The sequence below is a fragment of the Triticum urartu genome, chromosome 2A (assembly GCF_056163025.1).
Source record: "Triticum urartu cultivar PI428250 chromosome 2A, HENAU_Tu73, whole genome shotgun sequence".
In the NCBI taxonomy this organism is placed as follows: domain Eukaryota; kingdom Viridiplantae; phylum Streptophyta; class Magnoliopsida; order Poales; family Poaceae; genus Triticum; species Triticum urartu.
In genome coordinates, this window is record NC_141874.1 from 119,212,130 (window position 1) to 119,234,668 (window position 22,539).

General features: G+C 46.6%; 2 protein-coding genes across 2 annotated transcripts; both read right to left on the minus strand.

Annotated features, from left to right (window-relative positions):
• Nucleotides 1-8,949: 8,949 nt before the first annotated feature.
• Nucleotides 8,950-9,387, minus strand: LOC147984204 (uncharacterized). Its single transcript, XM_087541005.1, has one exon. The coding sequence runs from the start codon at nucleotides 9,385-9,387 to the stop codon at nucleotides 8,950-8,952; it is 438 nt and encodes a 145-aa protein (XP_087397131.1).
• A 3,246-nt stretch (nucleotides 9,388-12,633) lies between these two features.
• On the minus strand, nucleotides 12,634-13,278 carry LOC147984205 (uncharacterized). The gene is made up of 2 exons (XM_087541006.1): nucleotides 13,129-13,278; nucleotides 12,634-13,080 (listed from the first exon to the last, which is right to left on the minus strand). Exons 1-2 carry the CDS (start codon nucleotides 13,276-13,278, stop codon nucleotides 12,634-12,636), a joined length of 597 nt encoding a protein of 198 aa, XP_087397132.1.
• Nucleotides 13,279-22,539: the final 9,261 nt, after the last annotated feature.

Sequence of the window (22,539 nt, forward strand, 5' to 3'; positions counted from 1 at the left end):
TCGTCCCGCTCAACCCCTCTCAAGCTACCACAGATGCGTTGGCCTCGCGACTAAGTCCTGACACTAAGGACATCTGCCGTGACAATTCCACGACAGTTGGCGCCCACCGTGGGGCCTGCGCACGGTAGTGTTGAGTTCTTGAAGGGGTCTCTCCCAGGAATCGGGAAGTTTGCATTTTGTCAGAAGAGCCGGTTTGAAAGGATTTACATCAACTTCAAATTCATCAATCCAGATGTAAATCTGTGAGGTTTGAGGTCAAAAGAAAATTAGGGTTACGTGCGGATGAACATGACCCGGCGATCCGACGAATCCGAAGGTGAATCAATATCTATTACAGTGGCTATTATGCGAGCCAAGACGAACATCAAATCTCCGGGACCCTACTGCTGCCGCATCCAAACCGGTGTTCCGTCTCGGTCAGGTCCTGCCTGCGAGCCGCCGCTTGAAGATTCAATTAAAGCAAGCGTGTCAGATCAAATCGCTACCGAATAGTACTACTATTAGCACTCCAAGTCAAAATCAAAACCATCCAATGGAAGCATCCTGGAATATTAAATTGCAGGCTACCATGTGGACTTCACAACACACCCGAGACAGTACGAGCCACTCTGGACGGATCTCCACAGCCGTCACCCCGAGAGCCGCTGCTACCTGGCCGCGGCCCGTCTTGCCGACGCCCCTCTGGAGTCGCCGGGTTACGCCTCTGCTGCTGCTACTTTTCTGGTGTAAAGACCGAGTTGTACAAGTCAAATTGCACTTTTTAAATTGGCAATTGCTACTAGGAGAGGTAAACTTACAAAGGCACAAGTTCCCAGGCCAATTGTTGCCTAAAAGGTACATCTCACGTGAAGGATGAGGTTGATTCACTACTCCCGGTTGCCAAGGCTGATGTACGTAAACAATACGTCTACACTGCTGCCAAATTATCGTCAGTCTGAAGAAGGAAAAAACAGCAAGGATTTCAGTGGACACATGGATCGAGGAGGGTTTTTTGCTCTGGCTTCTGTGTGACCACAGCGACCGCCGTGGACACCTCTGTAGCTGCTGTGGTTCACCCGTGCTGAGTTGCCAATTCTCCGGCCTACAATCCGCCATCACCATGGGGCTGCACTGAGCCGCCCCGACGAGTCTCCCACACCGTGAGCCGCCCCGGCCTACCCTGTTACTCCGGGCCGCAGAGAAACGAGGCTGCAAGTTTATCATTGCTGGAATATGGCGTTCACCTAACACAACATCAGTATTTTTACGCAGGATAGTCATTCAAGACAAAGGTGTTGTACAGCTGATATGGAGTACGCACCAATATAAACTTTGCACTGGCGTTCGTTCGTGCCATGCTGCTCGACGGATACACGTGCAAATCGCCGCCCCCACTGTTCGGATTACATCCGTCCGCGCATGCGGTCGACTTGTTGTCCGCGCCGGCTTACAAACGTCACGGCCGGGTCACCAGTCCATACCGGTTTACCACACTACGGCCGGTTCACCCGTGACTGATTTCAATTTCACCTAGTGATTATCAACTTCATGGCGGGTTACTTACGGTCTAAACAAATCATGTGCTATTCATCTAAAGTATATTGTATTAGCACATTTTTTTTCAAAGAACAATTACTTTGATCTGTGTATTTTTATATGCAGGACAGTCATTCACTACAAATATGGTTTATACCATGGGTATGGAGCACGGGCTGACAATATTTCGCCCGACGATAGTCCGTAACATATTACCCGATGAGTGGACGTGCACAAGCTGCCGTCCGTACGGCCCAGTCTACATCAACTAGCTGGGACTGCGCCTGTGATTGATTCACGCATCCACACCGGTTTACAACACCATGGATGACTCGCCCGTCCGCTCTCGCGGCCGGTTCACGCGTCCGCGCCGGCTTACAACGAGGAGGATAACTTGCTTCTCCGCACTGGCATACAGCACCATGGCTGACTCATCTATGTTGCCTCTGATGCTGCGGTCATTTTTACCGTTCGTCTCTCGCGGCCTGGTCTACATCAACACACCGGGCCGCACCTGTCTGCATGAGCTGTTTATTGGGTATGAGCAAGTCACAGTTTGGGTAGCCCGGTTTTTCTTTCAAATTGGAGGCAAATTATCGTAAACCGTCGTTTGCACTGGATGGTTCAATGGACATGCACACAAGTCGCCGCTACTATAGTTTGGTTAAACTTCAAAGATCCAGTTGGAAGGAACCATTGGCCGAGTTGCTGACACGGCTCATACGGGATCATTTATAACCTGCCGCAATCGCCTCAACCTTCTGTGGATTCACATCATGCTGTCAACACCAATGATATACAAGTTATGCCGGTTTATATCACGATCAAATATGGAGAATCTCAAGCCAACTCCTCGAGTCACCTTGAGACTTGGGGGCTACAATGATATGACTTTGCAAACATTGCCGGTTTTCAGTGAAGTCAAGAACCCCAATACGTTGGAGGGAAAGATAACCCGGTCCCGGATTCACATCGTGCTGTCAGAAGGTTTCCGGATTAGAAAGTATATGACAGTTACAAAATCCCGGCTCAATGAAGAAGTTTCGGGTCATCAGAAAAGGATTCCGGTTTACAATCCGGTACAAGGGAAATTTGTTCTCCAATAAAGCTCTGAAGCTCTCAAATCCGGTTTAATAATTTCCGTTTCAAAAAGGAATTAACTTCTCGCAAGTTCGAGTTTAAAGGCCGTCAGAAAATTTCCGGCTAAAAATGAAGATTCCGGTTTAAAATCCGGTTCAAGGGAAAGATGTCTCCCACAAAGCTTTGAAGGTCTCCATATCCGGTTCAAGATCCCGGTTCAAGAAGAATTTATCTCTTGCAAAAAGTTAAAAATTGCCAAAGAGGACCTGCTGCCATGATGCGTGGTTCAAACATGGGTATCCCGCCTTACTGGCCTGACATATTATTGATCACATGGGGGCTTCTGCTTCATAAAGCGGGGTCTCTGTTCTTTTACATCATGTGTGGTTACACGGAGTTGTTCTAAAGCGGCCTCCGGTTTACCCCTTGAGTTCGCTTTTTAAAAGCATCATGTTATATCACTTGGAGGTTTGGTCGTGTCCGAACCAATACCATAACTCTTGATAGGCGAGAGCCACCAGATCACTTGGGGACTTGGTCACGTCTGAACTAGTCATGCCTCTTGATCGGCCTAAGTCCACAGAATCACTTGGGGGCTTGGTTGAACCCGAACCATTGCCATGCCACTTGGTCGGCATAAATGCCACGGTTTCATTTGGGGACCTGGCTGACTAGAACCATAGTTACACCTAACGGGAGCTTGGTCATGTTCGGCCATGGTAACACCATTTTATCAGCTCAAATAAACCTTTTTTGCAAACGTTTTTGTCTTTGCTTTTGCTTCGCACTTTTCTTTGCAAGATACTCTTTTCTTTTTTATTGCGTTTTTTAAACCGACAAAGTTTTCAACCAATCAATTGACGGAACACAGTTCACGTCAATCCGGAGACTATTTGCCTGGTTTGATCCTTGTTGTTAACATCCTCTTATGGAGTAACACGGTGTTTATCACAACCCGGCACGGTTTTATCATAAACCGGCACAATATGGAAGGAGTTATCAGTACTCGAGATTTGGGTTATCACCCTTACTACAAAAAGTTGGTAAAACCAACAATGTGATTCAATGTCACAGGTATGATATATTTCATATTTGATTATTCTTTAGTGCAGCCTTGGTTATAAACCCGGGTTATATGTTGGTCATTATGACCCGTCCGGTGGTAAACTGCCAGGACACTTTAAACTTGTTGTATGCAGAAACAGGTTTGTTAAACCGGCCCGGCTTTGGACTATAAGTCGCCAGTATATATATATTTGGATTGCGCCATTGGAATCATGCGCTCATAAATCATTGGGTTATATTATTCAAATAGCCAAGTTTGGCTGAATTTTCATTATGGTATTGAATGAATAAGGTTTTCACCGGATTATGTTATCTTAAATAGCCAACATGGCTGGATTTTATTATGGTTATCAATAACCAGTATTATGAATAAGGTTTTCAAAGTCGCGTTAGCGCAATGGCTATTATATTAGCAATGGATATGATTTATTGAAGGAATAGTCCCGAGTCGCTGCAGGCTTACAACTCGACACTTGGGGGCTACATTATTCACGTTGAGATTTCATCAAATATGCAAGTCTCATGTCGCTGCAAGCATGCACCATGACACTTGGGGGGCTAATGCAAAATCATTTTTTGCTCACTTTATTGAAGACCCGACTCATCACATTGTAATGAGCCGGCCCTTGGGGGCTACCAATTGCTCCTGTCAACAATTCAAGGTACACAAGTTTTTATCCATTATATTGAAGGGTTCACTCCTCAGTTGGTAAAGCACAAAGCTCTTGTCCTTGTGAACGTGGGTTCAAGCCCCATGATGGGAGTTACATCATATGATGTTATTTTCAATGAAGTATATATAAAGTCCCAGCTCAATATTATCTTACTGAACCGGCCCTTGGGGGCTACACTGATTGAAGTTTTTATAAGCAATTACAAGTCCCAGGTTGCTGCAAGCACGACAACCCGGCACTTGGGGGCTACATATATGGAGTATTCAGTTTATATAATTGAGATGAAAAAACCGGATTTCTTCAAGGTTGAAACACTTATTGGAGCAAGTCTTAAGTTATCACTATGTTCTCCTCTTAAGACTTGGGGGCTACAGGTATTATGCATATAAAGGAGGAACGTCTTCATTTTATCAGTTTTGAGCAAATCAGGAAGATCAATTACATGACCCGGTGTCGACAACAATTATGACCCGGTGCCATCAATATTTATAAACCGGCAATTTTGGTAATATTAAACCGGCAAGTTTTACATCTTCAAACCGGCTGAATATCAGATAAGTATTTCAAGACCCATATTTCTTAAACCGGCGCTTTGGAAGCCGACTCAAGTGGATTATTCTTCACAATATTTCTCTATGAGAAACCAATGTCAGCAAATTGAGTATGAAGCTGGCTTGTTAACCCGGATTTTGTAGAAGGAGGAAATGACAAGGACTTAAGGATCATCAGATGCCGGTTTACAAGAATTCTTAACCCGGAGCACAACCTGTCAATTTTCTTCTTGTGTTTATTTTGCAGTATAAGTTTACCATGGATAAATCCAAGCTAAACTTGGGGGCTAATGTCGGGGATATACCCTGCGGCGTAAACCGGCCGGAAGTATAACCCGGCCGGACTAGGCGTTTCATTGGTAAACCGCCAGAGGATTGGCGACTTACGTGTCTGGCGGTTCACTGGTATGACGATTCATGAGCCTGAAGACTCATTGGTGACCCGGCGCGTGTTCCAGATGGATGACAAGGCCCAAGGCCCAGCAGGCCGGTTTATGTTAATGGTGGGCCGGTTTAAGAGGAAAGGCACAAGGAACATTTATCTTACAAGGAGTTAAGACATGGACTTGTATCCAGTTTGTATTAGATATAGACTAGTCCTAATCCTAATAGGACTCTACATGTAACCCGCCCTTCCAACATATATAAGGAGGGGAAGGGCTCCCCAAAAGGGACAAGATTCACAAGTTCCACAAGTTGGATAAGTTAGGTTTAGACAATAGCTCTCGAGATAGAGCACTCTTGTAACCATGATCATGATCATCAATATCAATGAAGCAGGATGTAGGCTTTTACCTCCACCATGAGGGGCCAAACCTAGGTAAAACATCGCGTCTCTCGTCCCGCTCAACCCCTCTCAAGCTACCACATAGATGCGTTGGCCTCGCGACTAAGTCCTGACACTAAGGACATCTGCCATGACAATTCCACGACACCAAGCTTGCCATCCACGCCAAGGAGAGTCCCATCCGGACACGGGTGAGAGAATCTTTAGTATTGTATCCTCATGGCTCAACAGTCCGGCCCATATCCAATAGGCCAGACACCCGAGTACCCTTAGTCCAGGACTCCCTCACCAGGCGACCCGGCACGCGGAGTAGGCCCAGTGGCTAAAGAACGAGGACGAGTGCCTCAATGCAGAGTTCGAGACCCATCGCTTGGGCTGGGCCGAAAAGGAGAAGTACCTATCGGAGGGTTACTCGGTGATCGAGGATCTGCTCGAAGGTAAATCTTCTCTCTTCCTTGATTGGTTAGTTGCCGGCTACCATAGGAAGCCGGCTTCTAATTATTTTGTCTTCTTTTGAGCAGAGTACTTCCCAGATCACTCCGGTGCCATCGGCCAGGCCATTGAGGCACGACGCGACCAGTGAAAGAGAGTGGGCATGGAGATTGTGCCAGACCGGCCCTGGAACTTGGGCGAGCGGTTCCTGGCCATTCGGCTGCGCCTTGAGGCAGCACGCCACCTGCTCCTCCGATTACAATGCGCAGGGTCTCAGGTCTTGGAGGGCCTCTGGCCGGGTGGGCAGGTCCCCCGGACTCCCAGTCGGACCGCCGATTGGTTGGAGGTGGCGGGGGAGCGGCTTGACGCCTGGAAGGGCACTGCGACATGGTCCGACACCAAGGTGGCGCTGGAGTTCGTGAGGGCGTGGTACACGGGCGTGAGCCTGGTGCAACCGGACACCTTCCTCTAGGAGGCGGCGCCGGAGCTGGAGGCGGAGCGCGAGGAGATCGCCATTCGCGCGTTGGCCCTCACTAAGTACACCGACGGTGGTGTCTTCATCCTGGAGCGGGCAGAAGACGGCACCGAGGTGCCACTGTCCTGGTTCGGGCTAAACCTGAACGGGGGGATCGTCTCCAGTGACGAAGCCGCGGACGAGGACGAGGACGAGGAAGGCGATGGCCTCACGCCAGATGACGGAGCGACCAGCCGGACTCAACCCGATACGGCCTCGACCGGCGAGCGGCGGGAGACCACGTTGGCCGCCGCTGCTGACCAGACCGACACCCGCTAGCCGGAGGCCCTGGCAGCCGGTGCTTCAGCCACCATCGACCTGTCTGAGCAGCCCGCAGTTCCACCAGCCTAGGCGTCTTTATCTTTTAAGTTTTTCTGTCTTTTACTCAAGAACAAGTTAGTTATGCGCAGTTCCACCCGCTAGGGGTATATTTTAAACTCTGATGAATGCCAACCTTGGGCCTTCTACAATGTAAATGAAATTACTTTCCCCACATGCTTGTGTGCTTTGCCGAGTTCTGACTCGATTTTGCCTTTGCTTTCTTTGGCTTTTTCCTTTGTCGTGTTCCTTTGGCTGCCACCCTGCCAGCCGGACAGCCGCGCTGCGTCTGTGGCCGGGTCAGGGACTTGGCCATTTAGAACAGGCAAGTTACTTCAGCCGCCTAAAGCGTAGCTAGTCAAACGAGAAGCCGTCTGGCCGGCTGCTGAGCAGCCGGAGAGGGGAGGCGAGAGGCCAGCTTGGCCTGCATTGGCGTTCTTCCTTAGTCGTTTTTCGTGTGGACAACGTTTCTGGCCTTTAGCTCTTGCCAGCCGGAAAGTCGCGCTGCCAGCTGTGGCTGGGGCGAAGAGAGGGCTTTGGTGTCGGCACACTACTAAGCCAACTTTGGATGGTGCCAACTCGGGCCAAGTCGGCGAGCCCCTGGGCTAGCTGACCGGACCCGGCAGGGCGAAAGAATGAATGCTCATACACGGGCGAAGCTTATCATATAGATAAAAAGGTAGCCCCCGAGTGTGCCTCGGGGTACCTGTTGTCTTTACTTAGTACAAAAGATAGCATGGTACATACACTGCATCAACTATAAAACAGGCGGAGAAGGTTCGTGTTCCATGGGCGCTCCAACTCTTGGCCGACTATGTCCCTATTGCGTGCCCTGGGCTTCTGTGCATCGATGAGGTAGTAGGAGTTGTTGCCCAGGGCCTTGCTGACGATGAAGTGGACTTCCCAAGGAGCCAAGAGCTTGTGCTGGCCGGCTGTTCGCTGGATCAGTTGGAGCACAAGGTCGCCCTCGCGGAAAGCACGTGGCTTGATCTTCTTGTTGTGGTAGTGGCGCAGGCTCTGCTGATAGATGGCGGACCGGCTGAGTGCTAGCAACCAGGCTTTTTTGAGCTAGTCGACACCGTCTTCATGGGCCTCCTTTGCTTCCACCTTCGTGTACAGGGTGACGTGAGGCGAGTCGAACTCGATGTCCGTTGGGATGACGGCCTCGGCCCCGTACACAAGGAAGAAAGGTGTGAAACCGGTTGATCTGTTTAGCGTGGTCCGAAGACTCCAAAGGACATACGACAGCTCCTCGATCCAGCAGCTGGCCGAGCGCTCTAGTGGCTCGACCAGCCGAGGCTTGATGCCAGAAAGAATGAGGCCGTTTGCTCGCTCCACCTAGCCGTTTGACTGCGGGTGAGCAACTGATGCAAGGCCCAGTAGGATGCCCCGCGTTGCGCAGAAACGAGCCAAGGCGCCTTTGGCGAAGTTCGTGCCTTGTCGGTGACGATGCTGTGCGGGATGCCATATCGAACGGTGATGTCCGCGATGAATGTAACAACATGTGGGGCCGTTCAGCTTATTGATTGGCCTTGCCTCAATCCACTTTGTGAACTTGTCCATAGCGACCAGCAGATGGATCATGCCGCCATGTGTCTTGAATGGGCCCACCATGTCCAATCCCCATATGGAAAACGACCAGGTGATGGGAATGGTCTTGTGTGCTGAGGCCGACAGGTGCTGCTTGGTGCTGAAATGCTGACACCTCTTGCACTTTCGGACCAACTCCTTGGTGTCGTCCAGAGTAGTCGGCCAGAAGAAACCATGGCGGAAAGCTGTAGCAACGAGGACTCTGGAGGCGGCATGGTGGCCACATTCGCCTTGATGAATATACCTGAGGATTGCAATGCCCTTCTCCGGCTCGACACAGCGCTGGAAGACACCAGTCGCACTGCGCCCAACGACCTCTCTGTTGATGATCGTGTACGTGGTCGCTCGGTGTTGCACCTGCCAGGCCAAGACTTCATTGGCTGGGAGCTCGCGGCTCACCAAAAAGTTGAGGATGGGCTGCGCCTAAGACGACGCTTCCACCACCGTCATGACAGCAACCGACGTTAGGGTGGCCGGGTTGGGAGGCGGCTGGACGGAGTCGGCCACTCCTTGTTGCGTCGTGGGAGTCCCCAGGCCGGCTAGAGCAGACCCCAAGCCGGATTCTGGAGTCCCCATGCCGGGTTTAGGTGCTGCAGCCCCTGGGCCGCCTGTAGAAGTCCCCGAGCTAGATCCGACTGCTCCAAGGTCACCCGACATGAAGATGGATTCTGATTCTGGCGAGGGCTGGGTAGGCGGCTTGCGTAAGCACTCGAGGGAGACACCGACTGGTATGGCCTGCCGGGTGGAGCCAATCCGTGCCAGGGCGTCGGCTGCTTTGTTGTCGGCCCGTGGCACATGGATGAACTCGCACCTGTCGAAGTGCCCATTGATCTGCTGGACGAGGAAGCGGTTGCTGGCCATGTTGGTGTCCTTGGCGTCCCACTCGCCAAAGAACTGCTGGACCACGAGGTTCGAGTCACCTTAGCACAAAATGCGGCGGATGCTGATACGTCTCCAATGTATCTATAATTTTTTATTGTTCCATGGTGTTATATTATAATTCTTGGATGTTTTATATTCATTTTATATCATTTTTTGTACTAACCTATTGACATAGTGCCAAGTGCCAGTTGCTATTTTGTGCATGTTTTTTACATCACAGGAAATCAATACCAAACGGAGTCCAAATGCAGCGAAACTTTTTGTGGATTTTTTTGGACCAGAAGACATCCAGTGGGCTGGAGAAGCACCTGGGGGGGGGTGGGTGCTCTGAGGGGAGCACAACCCGCTTGGGCACACCTGGGGGCCCAGGTGCGCCCAGGTGGGTTGTGCCCACCTCAGGTGGCCCTGAACCGCCTCTTTGCTCCATAAATATCCCAATATTCTAGAAACCCAAGGGGAGTCGAAGAAAATCAATTCCAGCCGCCATAGAGTCTAGAACCACCAGATCCAATCTAGACACCATCACGGGGGGTGCATCATGTCCATTGGTGCCTCTCCGATGATGCATGAGTAGTTCTTTGTAGACCTACAGGTCCGTAGTTAGTAGCTAGATGGCTTCCTCTCTATCGTTTGATTCTCAATACAATGGTCTCTTGGAGATCCATATGATGTAACTCTTTTTGCGGTGTGTTTGGTGGGATCAGATGAACTTTGAGTTTATGATCAGATCTATCTCTTTATCCATGAAAGTTATTTGAGTCTTATTTGATCTCTTATATGTGTGATTGCTTATATCCTCGTATTTCTTCTCTGATATTTGGTTTTTTGGCCAACTTGATCTATTTATCTTGCAATGGGAAGAGGTGCTTTGTGATGGGTTCGATCTTACGGTGCTTGATCCCAGTGACAGAAGGGGAACTGACAGGTATGTATCATTGCTATTAAGGATAACAATATGGGGTCTATTTCTACATAAATAGATCTTGTCTACATCATGTCATCGTTCTTATTGCATTACTCCGTTTCTCCATGAACTTAATACACTAGATGCATGCTGGATAGCGGTTGATGTGTGGAGTAATAGTAGTCGATGCAGGCAGGAGTCGGTCTACTAATCTTGGATGTGATGCCTATATAATGATCATTGCCTAGATATCGTCATGATTATTTGAAGTTCTATCAATTGCCCAACAGTAATTTGTCTACTCACCATTTGCTATTTTTCTCGGGAGAAGCCACTAGTGAAACCTACGGCCCCCGGGTCTCTTCTTTAATATATTTGCCTTTGCGATCTATTTTATTTGCTTTTATTTTCAGATATATTAAAAAAATATAAAAATACTTCACTGCACTTTATTTTATTTGGCGTTCAATCTATCAATATTTACAACTCTCTCACGTCCGTTTGCCAATTTCTGGCGCCGTTACCCGAAAGGGATTGACAACCCCTTTAACACGTCAGGTCGCGAGTATTTGTTATTTGTGTGCAGGTGTTGTTTACGTAGAGTTGCTTGGTTCTCCTACCGGTTCGATATCCTTGGTCTCATCACTGAGGGAAATACCTATCGTCGTTGTGCTGCATCATCCCTTCCTCTTTGGGGAAATACCGACGTAGTCCTAGCAGACATCAGATGCCGATCTCCTTGGATAGTCGGAGCCCGTGGATGAGTTCCTCGTACTCGGCCACCTTGTTGGAGGTGGCAAAATGGATCTGCAACATGTACTTCAGCTTGTCACCTTTGGGAGAGGTGAGGACAATGTCCTCTCCCAAACCGGTGTGCATCTTCAAGCTTTCGAAGTGCATCCGCCAGTGTGTGGAATCCGGCACTGGCGGTAGGTACTGGGTCTCGGCCCAATCAACAAGGAAGTCGACCCGTGCTTGGGACTTGATGGCGGTGTGGGGCTGGTAGAGGATGGTGTGGGGAGCCAGCTCAATGGCCCACTTAGCCACCCGGCCCGAGGCATCTCGGTTTCCCATGATCTCGGCAAGGGGGCGGTGCAGACGACCATGATGGTGTGCTCCTAGAAGTACTACTTCCACTTCTTGGCGGCAAAGTACATGCCGTACCACATCTTTTGGTAGTGGGGGTAGTTCTGCTTGGAGGCGGACAACACCTTGCTCAGGTAGTAGACCTGCTGCGCCCTGCCGGCTTCTGGGCGTTCGACAACGATCACTGTGCTGACGACCCGGTTGGTGGTGGTGATGTAGAGGAGCATGGGATCTTTAGCAGCCAGAGTGGCCAGAACAGGCGGCGTGGATAGCATCCACTTGAGCTGGAGGAAAGCCTCGTCCGCCTGGTCGGTCCACTCGAAGCATGTGGTTTTCTTCATTAGCTGGTATAGAGGGAGGGCCTTCTCGCCCAACCGGCTGATGAACCGGCTGAGAGATGCTAGGCACCCGGTGAACTTCTGGACGTCCCGCAGTTGGGTCAGCTTATTCATCCGCTCAATGGCCTTGATCTTCACGGGGTTGCACTCGATCCCGCGCTCGAAAACAATTAAACCAAGGAGCTGGCCAGCTGGCACTCCGAAGACACACTTCTCCGGGTTGAGCTTGATCTGAAAATGACATAGGTAAGCTAAGGTCTCCTTGATATCCTCCAAAAGGGTGCCGCGCTTCTCCGTCTTCACCACTATGTCATCCACATAGATGTGGGAGTTCCTGCCGAGTTGCTCCAGGAGGCTCTTCTGCATGCATGTTGAAAGGTGGCACCAACGTTCCTCAAGCCGAACATCATGGTGATGTAGCAGAAGGCGCCGAAAGGGGTGATGAAGGCGGTCTTTAGCCGATCAGTCGGGTCTAGCTTGATCTGGTGGTAGCCGGAGTAGGCGTCCAAAAAGGACAACAGCTCGCAGTCGGCCATGGAGTCGATCACTTGATCAGTCCGGGGCAAGGCAAATGGATTCTTGGGGCAGGCTTTGTTGAGGCTCGTGTAGTCAATACACATGCACCACTTGTTGTTTTTCTTCAAAACGAGAACTGGGTTGGCAAGCCAGTCCGGGTAGAACACTTCCATGATGAAGCCGGCTGCCAGAAGCCGGGCGATTTCTTCACCAATGATCCTTCTCTTCTGATAGGTGGCGGAGGGGTTGTTTGATCAGCTTAGCATTCGATCGCACATGCAGTTTGTGCTCGGCGTACTCCCTTGGAACACCCGACATGTCCTTTGGATACCATGCAAAGATGTCCCGATTCTCATAAAGGAAGTCGACGAGCTTGCTTGCCTATTTGCTGTCGAGGTTAGCCCCCACAACAGCGTACTTCTCTGAGTGCGCTGGATCCAAGATGATCTTCTTGGCTTCCTTGGCCGACTGGAAGGATCCATCGGCCTCAATGTCCTTGGGGTCAGACGGCATGGCCGGCTGCTCGCTAGCCATGGCCACAACCCAGTCAAGGAGACGCTTCTCTGCGGTGATGATGAGGGACCCGGCCAGCAGGGAGCTGGCTGCGGCGCACGTGAGCGACTTCTGGTAGTCGTCGGCAATGGTGATGATGCCCTTGGGACCCGTCATCTTCATCTTCAGGTATGTGTAATGCAGAACCGCCATGAAGTTGGCTAGTGCCGGTCGACCCAAGAGCGCGTGGTAGGGGTTGTCCAGGTCGACCACTTTGAACCAGATTGGCTCACAGCGGAAGTGGGTCTTGTTGCCGAACAGGATATCGATCTTGATCTTGCCGATTGGAGAGCAGGAAAGGCCAGGGACAATGCCATGGAACACAGTCCGGCTGGGCAGGAGTTGCTTTTCCTTGATGCCCAGCTTTTCCATGGTGTTGCGGTAGAGGATGTTGATGCTGCTGCCACCATCTAGAGGGACTCGGGAGAAGTGGCACGCCTGCCTCTCAGTTGAGAAGGTGGAGTCCAGCACCATGGTATAAGCACCCGGCGAAGCATCACAGCCGGATGGTCATCACGGCTCCAGGTGATGGGCCTCTCGGACCAGTGCATAAATTGCGGGACCTCTGAAACAATGGCATTCACCTCACGGTACTGCTGACACCGAGTGTGCTTGTCATCGGCTTCGCTGGTGAAGACGACATAGGTGGCATTCTCATTGGGGAATTCATCTTGGAGCATGCTGGCAGGGTAGGCCGGCTGCAGGGGAGCCGGAGCCGCCGGGCTGGGAGGAGGAGCGGCAAGCCCTCACCCTTAGTGATTCGGGTGAGCCAGCTGCACTGCCGGGTGGTATGGTTGGACGGCTTCGTGCCGCTGTGGAACTTGCATGGGGCATCGAGGGCTTGCTCGAAGGAGAAGGCAGGCAGCCAGGCACCCTTGCCGCCCCGCTGACGCTTGGGACCGGGTTGCCCGGCCGGCTATTGATCCTCGACGGTGGCCACTTGTCGGCTATTGGAAGACGACTGCTGGGCCTTGCGCTTGTTGTCATTCGGCTGTTGGCGCCGGTTGGAGTCACTATTCGGAGCTTGAGAAGCCGGTGGGATCACCTTCCCGGGCACGTCAACCCGGATCTCCGACTTCATGGAGGAGTCGACCGTGGCGTACTTGTCCGCCACGACTAGAAGCTCGTCCAAGGTAGCCGAATCGTTGCACAGAAGCTTGTGCTTGAGAAGGGTGCCCTCTCTACACCCGCCTGTGAAGTACTCGATGGCCTGCACCTCGTGTACCCCTTCGCAGGAGATGCACAACGTGGCCCAGCGTGTCAAGTAGTCGTGGGTGGACTCGGTCGGACGCTGAACACACATGGAGAGCGGCGAGGCTTGGGGGGGGGCGCTTGTAGGTGCTGGTGAAGTTGCGGACGAAGATGTCGCTAAAGTCCAACTAGTTGTTGATGCTTTTGGGCTTGAGGCTGTTCAGCCATGTTCGGCCCGTGCCCTGAAGCATGAGCAGAACATACTTCACGACAATGTGCTTGTTGCCGTTTGCTATGCTGACTGTTGCTACGTCTTGAGCTTGCGTTGGTTTTCCCCGAAGAGGAAGGGATGATGCAGCAGAGTAGCGTAAGTATTTCCCTCAGTTTTTGAGAACCAAGGTATCAATCCAGTAGGAGGCCACACTCAAGTCCCTCGTACCTTCACAAAACGATAGCTACTCGCAACCAACACGATTAGGGGTTGTCAATCCCTTCACGGTCACTTACGAGAGTGAGATCTGATAGATATAATATTTTTTGGTATTTTTGGTATAAATATGCAAAGTAAAAAGTAAAAGCAAAGTAAAAAAGCAAAGCAAGATTAAAGTGATGGAGATTGATATGATGAGAATAGACCCCGGGGCCATAGGTTTCACTAGTGGCTTCTCTCAAGAGCATAAGTATTCTACGGTGGGTGAACAAATTACTGTTGAGCAATTGACAGAATTAAGCATAGTTATGAGAATATCTAGGCATGATCATGTATATAGGCATCACGTCCGTGACAAGTAGACCGAAACGATTCTGCATCTACTACTATTACTCCACTCATCGACCGCTATCCAGCATGCATCTAGAGTATTAAGTTAAAAATAGAGTAACACCTTAAGCAAGATGACATGATGTAGAGAGATAAATTCATGCAATATGAAATAAACCCCATCTTGTTATCCTCGATGGCAACGATGCAATACGTGCCTTGCTGCCCCTTCTGTCATTGGGAAAGGACACCGCAAGATCGAACCCAAAGCTAAGCATTTGTCCCATGGCAAGAACTACCAATCTAGTTGGCCAAACCAAACGGATAATTCGAAGAGACTTGAAAAGATAACCAATCATACATAAAAGAATTCAGAGAAGATTCAAATATTATTCATAGATAGACTTGATCATAAACCCACAATTCATCGGTCTCAACAAACACACCGCAAAAAGAAGATTACATCGAATAGATCTCCACAAGAGAGGGGGAGAACTTTGTATTGAGATTCAAAGAGAGAAAAGAAGCCATCTAGCTACTAACTATGGACCCGAAGGTCTGAGGTAAACTACTCACACTTCATCGGAGAGGCTATGATGATGTAGAAGCCCTCCGTGATGACGACCCTCTTCCGGCGGAGCTTCGGAACATGCCCCAAGATGGGATCCCGTGGATACAGAAAGTTGCGGCGGTGGAATTAGGTTTTTGGCTCCCGTTCTGATCGTTTGGGGGTACGTAGGTATTAGGTATATATAGGAGGAAGGAGTACGTCGGTGGAGCACCGAGGGGCCCACGAGGCCGGGGGCGCGCCCTAGGGGGGGGCGCCCCCACCCTCGTGACCTCCTCTTTGATCCCGTGGAGTAGGGTCCAAGTCTCCTGGATCATGTTCGGTGAGAAAATCACGTTCCCGAAGATTTTATTCTGTTTGGACTCCGTTTGATATTCTGTTTCTCCGAAACACTGAAATAGGCAAAAAACAGCATTTCTGGGCCGGGCCTCCGGTTAATAGGTTAGTCCCGAAAATAATATGAAAGTGGAAAATAAAGTCCAATATAGTCCAAAACAGTAGATAATATAGCATGGAGCAATCAAAAATTATAGATACGTTGGAGACGTATTAGGCATCCCCAAGCTTAATTCCTGCTCGTCCTTGAGTAGGTAAATGATAAAAAGAGAATTTTTGGTGCGGAGTACTACTTGGCATAATTTCAATGCAAATCTTCTTAATTGTGGTATGAATATTCAGATTTGAAAGATTCAAGACAAAAGTTTATATTGACATAAAAATAATAATACTTCAAGCATACTAACCAAGCAATTATGTCTTGTAAAAATAACATGGCCAAAGAAAGTTATCCCTACAAAATCATATAGTCTGGCTATGCTCCATCTTCACCACACAAAATATTTAAATCATGCACAACCCTGATGACAAGCCAAGCAATTGTTTCATACTCTTAACTTTTTCAAAAAAATTTCAATCTTCACGCAATACATGAGCGTGAGCCATGGATATAGCACTATAAGTGGAACAGAATGGTGGTTGTGGAGAAGACAAAAAGGAGAAGATAGTCTCACATCAACTAGGCGTATCAACGGGCTATGGAGATGCCCATCAATAGATATCAATGTGAGTGAGTAGGGATTGCCATGCAACGGATGCACTAGAGCTATAAATGTATGAAAGCTCAACAAAAGAAACTAGTGGGTGTGCATCCAACTTGCTTGCTCACGAAGACCTGGGGCAATTTGAGGAAGCCCATCATTGGAATATACAAGCCAAGTTCTATAATGTAAAATTCCCACTAGTATATGAAAGTGACAACATATGAGACTCTCTATATGAAGAACATGGTGCTACTTTGAAGCACAATATATGAGACTCGCTATATCATGGTGCTACTTTGAAGCACAAGTGTGGAAAAAAGGATAGTAGCATTGCCCCTTTTTATTTATTTTCTTTTTTTGGGCCTTCTTTTTTTTCTTTGGCCTTTCTCCTTTTTTGGGACAATGCTCTATTGAATGATGATCATCACACTTCTATTTATTTACAACTCAATGATTACAACTCGATTCTAAAACAAAGTATGACTCTATATGGATGCCTCCAGCGGTGTACCGGGATATGCAATGAATCAAGAGTGACAAATATGAAAAATTATGAACAGTGGCTTCACCACAAATACTATGTCAACTACATGATCATGCTAAGCAATATGACAATGATGAATGTGTCATGATGAACTAGATGGTGGAAAGTTGCATGGCAATATATCTCGGAATGGCTATGGAAATGCCATAATAGGTAGGTATGGTGGCTGTTTTGAGGAAGGTATATGGTAGGTGTATGATACCGGCGAAAGGTGCCCGGTATTAGAGAGGCTAGCAAAGATGGAAGGGTGAGAGTGCGTATAATCCATGGACTCAACATTAGTCATAAAGAACTCATATAATTATTGCAAAAATCTAGAAGTTATCAAAGCAAAGTATTACGCGCATGCTCCTAGGGGGATAGATTGGTAGGAAAAGACCATCGCTCGTCCCCGACCGCCACTCATAAGGAAGACAATCAATAAATAAATCATGCTCCGACTTCATCACATAATGGTTCACCATACGTGCATGCTATAGGAATCACAAACTTTAACACAAGTATTCTTTAAATTCACAACTACTCAACTAGCACGACTTTAATATTATCACCTCCATATCTCAATACAATTATCATGTTTCAATCTTTTCTTAGTATTCAACACACTCAAAAGAAAGTTTCACAAATCTTGAATACCAAGCATATTATTATTAAGAAAATTACCATGCTATTAAGAGACTCTCAAAATAATTTAAGTGAAGCATGAGAGATCAATAGTTTCTTTAAAACAAATCCACCACCGTGCTCTAAAAGATCTAAGCGAAGCACATAGAGCAACATTATAACACTCAAAAGATATAAGTGAAGCACATAGAGCAAAACTACTTAGCTCAAAAGATATAAGTGAAGCACATAGAGCAAAACTACTTAGCACAAAAGATATAAGTGAAGCACATAGAGAAAAACTACTTAGCTCAAAAGATATAAGTGAAGCACATAGAGTATTCTATCAAATTTTAATTCATGTATGGCTCTCTCAAAAGGTGTGTACATCAAGGATGATTCTGGAATACTAATACACAAAGACACAAATAATACAAGACGCTCCAAGCAAAACACATATCATGTTGGTGAATAAAAATATAGCTCCAAGTAAAGTACCGATGGAAGTGGACGAAAGAGGGGATGCCTTTCGGGGCATCCCCAAGCTTTCACTTTTTGGTGTCCTTGGATTATATTGGGGGTGCCATGGGCATCCCCAAGCTTAGGCTCTTGCCACTCCTTGTTCCATAATCCATCACAAGAATTCACCCAAAACTTGAGAACTTCACAACACAAAACTTAAAGAAGAAAACTCGTGAGCTCCGTTAGCGAAAGAAAACAAAAGAGCACTTCAAGGTACTGTAATGAACTCATTATTTATTTATATTGGTGTTAAACCTACTGTATTCCAACTTCTCTATTGATTATAAACTATTTTACTAGCCATAGATTCATCAAAATAAGCAAACAACACACGAAAAACAGAATCTGTCAAAAACAGAACAGTCTGTAGTAATATGTAGATAGCGCAAGATCTGGAACCCCAAAAATTCTAAAATAAATTGCTGGACGTGAGTAATTTATCTATTAATCATATGCAAAAATAATTAACTAAATAGCACTCTTCAAATAAAAATAACAGCAGTTCTCATGAGCGCTAAAGTTTCTGTTTTTTACAGCAAGTTCAACAAGACTTTCCCCAAGTCTTCCCAACGGTTCTACTTGGCACAAACACTAATTAAACACAAAAAACACAACCAAAACAGAGGATAAATAATTTATTTAGTACTAAGCAGGAGCAAAAATCAAGGAATAAAAAAAAATTGGGTTGCCTCCCAACAAGCGCTATCGTTTAACGCCCCTAGCTAGGAATAAAAGCGAGGATAGATCTAGGTATTGCCATCTTTGGTAGGCAATCCATAAGTGGCTCTCATGATAGTTTCATATGGCAATTTTATTTTCTTTCTTGGAAAGTGTTCCATGCCCTTTTTTAATGGAAATTGAAATCTAATATTCCCTTCCTTCATATCAATAATCGCACCAACCGTTCTAAGGAAAGGTCTACCAAGAATAATAGGGCAAGAAGGATTGCAATCTATATCAAGAACAATGAAATCTACTGGCACATAATTCCTATTTGCAACAATAAGAACATCATTAATCCTTCCCATATGTTTCTTAATAGTGGAATCCGCAAGATGCAAGTTTAGAGAGCAATCATCAAAATCTCGGAAATCTAGTAAATCACACAAAGTTTTGGGAATAGTGGAGACACTAGCACCCAGATCACACAAAGAATAAAACTCATGATCTTTAATTTTAATTTTAATAGTTGGTTCCCACTCATCATAGAGTTTTCTCGGGATAGAAACTTTCAACTCAAGTTTTTCTTCATAAGATTGCATCAAGTCATCAACAATATGTTCGGTGAAGGCTTTATTTTGACTATAAGCATGTGGAGAATTTAGCACGGATCGCAACAAGGAAATACAATCAATTAAATAGAAACTTTCATAATTAAATTCCTTGAAATCCAATATAGTGGGTTTAGCAACATCTAGATTTTTATTTCTTTCAATCCCACTTTCATCAATTTCATCATTAAGATCTAAATACTCCGAATTTTTAGAACGCCTTCTAGGTAAAGGAAGATCATATTCAGTTTCATCAAGATTCATATTGCAAAACAAAGATTTAATAGGGGACACATCAATAACTTTTAGATCTTCATCTTGATTTTCATAGGCATTCGGTTTAGCGGCCATCTTATTGACTAAGGTGGCTTGCATATCCGAAATTTCAGCAGTCATCTTTTCTAGACGAGCAATTTGGGATCTTATACCATCAATTCTCTAGACATATCATCTAGCTCTTTATTCATATAACTCATAAAACTTTTTTGTTCCTTAAGCTCGTTTCTAAAGAAATTATTATGCTCAAATTGCAAAACCATAAACTTCCTAACGTTGGTTTCGATCTCATCTAACCTTTTGAGGTGGAGATCACCAAATCTCGGTTGAGCCATCGCGACAAACAAGCAATCTAACACACAAGCAAACAAAAAGGCAAGCGGGCAAAAGAGGCAAATAGAGAGGGAGGATAGAGAGAGAGGGAGAATAAAACGTCAAGGGTGAAGTGGGGTAGAGGAAAACGAGAGGCAAATGGCAAATAATGTAATGCGAGAGATAGGGATTGCGATGGGTACTTGGTATCTTGACTTTTTGTGTAGACTCCCCGGTAACGGCGCCAGAAATCCTTCTTGCTATGTCTTGAGCTTGCGTTGGTTTTCCCCGAAGAGGAAGGGATGATGCAGCAGAGTAGCGTAAGTATTTCCCTCAGTTTTTGAGAACCAAGGTATCAATCCAGTAGGAGGCCACACTCAAGTCCCTCGTACCTGCACAAAACGATAGCTACTCGCAACCAACACGATTAGGGGTTGTTAATCCCTTCACGGTCACTTACGAGAGTGAGATCTGATAGATATAATATTTTTTGGTATTTTTGGTATAAATATGCAAATTTAAAAGTAAAAGCAAAGTAAAAAAGCAAAGCAAGATTAAAGTGATGGAGATTGATATGATGAGAATAGACCCCGGGGCCATAGGTTTCACTAGTGGCTTCTCTCAAGAGCATAAGTATTCTACGGTGGGTGAACAAATTACTGTTGAGCAATTGACAGAATTAAGCATAGTTATGAGAATATCTAGGCATGATCATGTATATAGGCATCACATCCGTGACAAGTAGACCGAAACGATTCTGCATCTACTACTATTACTCCACTCATCGACCGCTATCCAGCATGCATCTAGAGTATTAAGTTAAAAATAGAGTAACACCTTAAGCAAGATGACATGATGTAGAGAGATAAATTCATGCAATATGAAATAAACCCCATCTTGTTATCCTCGATGGCAACGATGCAATACGTGCCTTACTGCCCCTTCTGTCATTGGGAAAGGACACCGCAAGATCGAACCCAAAGCTAAGCATTTGTCCCATGGCAAGAACTACCAATCTAGTTGGCCAAACCAAACGGATAATTCGAAGAGACTTGAAAAGATAACCAATCATACATAAAAGAATTCAGAGAAGATTCAAATATTATTCATAGATAGACTTGATCATAAACCCACAATTCATCGGTCTCAACAAACACACCGCAAAAAGAAGATTACATCGAATAGATCTCCACAAGAGAGGGGGAGAACTTTGTATTGAGATTCAAAGAGAGAAAAGAAGCCATCTAGCTACTAACTATGGACCCGAAGGTCTGAGGTAAACTACTCACACTTCATCGGAGAGGCTATGATGATGTAGAAGCCCTCCGTGATGACGACCCTCTTCCGGCGGAGCTTCGGAACATGCCCCAAGATGGGATCCCGTGGATACAGAAAGTTGCGGCGGTGGAATTAGGTTTTTGGCTCCCGTTCTGATCGTTTGGGGGTACGTAGGTATTAGGTATATATAGGAGGAAGGAGTACGTCGGTGGAGCACCGAGGGGCCCACGAGGCCGGGGGCGCGCCCTAGGGGGGGGGGCGCCCCCACCCTCGTGACCTCCTCTTTGATCCCGTGGAGTAGGGTCCAAGTCTCCTGGATCATGTTCGGTGAGAAAATCACGTTCCCGAAGATTTTATTCTGTTTGGACTCCGTTTGATATTCTGTTTCTCCGAAACACTGAAATAGGCAAAAAACAGCATTTCTGGGCCGGGCCTCCGGTTAATAGGTTAGTCCCGAAAATAATATGAAAGTGGAAAATAAAGTCCAATATAGTCCAAAACAGTAGATAATATAGCATGGAGCAATCAAAAATTATAGATACGTTGGAGACGTATTAGGCATCCCCAAGCTTAATTCCTGCTCGTCCTTGAGTAGGTAAATGATAAAAAGAGAATTTTTGGTGCGGAGTACTACTTGGCATAATTTCAATGCAAATATTCTTAATTGTGGTATGAATATTCAGATTTGAAAGATTCAAGACAAAAGTTTATATTGACATAAAAATAATAATACTTCAAGCATACTAACCAAGCAATTATGTCTTGTAAAAATAACATGGCCAAAGAAAGTTATCCCTACAAAATCATATAGTCTGGCTATGCTCCATCTTCACCACACAAAATATTTAAATCATGCACAACCCTGATGACAAGCCAAGCAATTGTTTCATACTCTTAACTTTTTCAAAAAAATTTCAATCTTCACGCAATACATGAGCGTGAGCCATGGATATAGCACTATAGGTGGAACAGAATGGTGGTTGTGGAGAAGACAAAAAGGAGAAGATAGTCTCACATCAACTAGGCGTATCAACGGGCTAGGAGATGCCCATCAATAGATATCAATGTGAGTGAGTAGGGATTGCCATGCAACGGATGCACTAGAGCTATAAATGTATGAAAGCTCAACAAAAGAAACTAGTGGGTGTGCATCCAACTTGCTTGCTCACGAAGACCTGGGGCAATTTGAGGAAGCCCATCATTGGAATATACAAGCCAAGTTCTATAATGTAAAATTCCCACTAGTATATGTAAGTGACAACATATGAGACTCTCTATATGAAGAACATGGTGCTACTTTGAAGCACAATATATGAGACTCGCTATATCATGGTGCTACTTTGAAGCACAAGTGTGGAAAAAAGGATAGT

Coding starts and splice junctions, on each gene's coding strand:
- LOC147984204 (XM_087541005.1), bottom strand. CDS start 9,387: ATGGCCAGCAACCGCTTCCTCGTCCAGCAGATCAATGGGCACTTCGAC.
- LOC147984205 (XM_087541006.1), bottom strand. CDS start 13,278: ATGGTGCTGGACTCCACCTTCTCAACTGAGAGGCAGGCGTGCCACTTC. Junction 13,081..13,128: donor AACTCCTGCCCAGCCGGACT/GTGTTCCATGGC, acceptor CCAATCGGCAAG/ATCAAGATCGATATCCTGTT.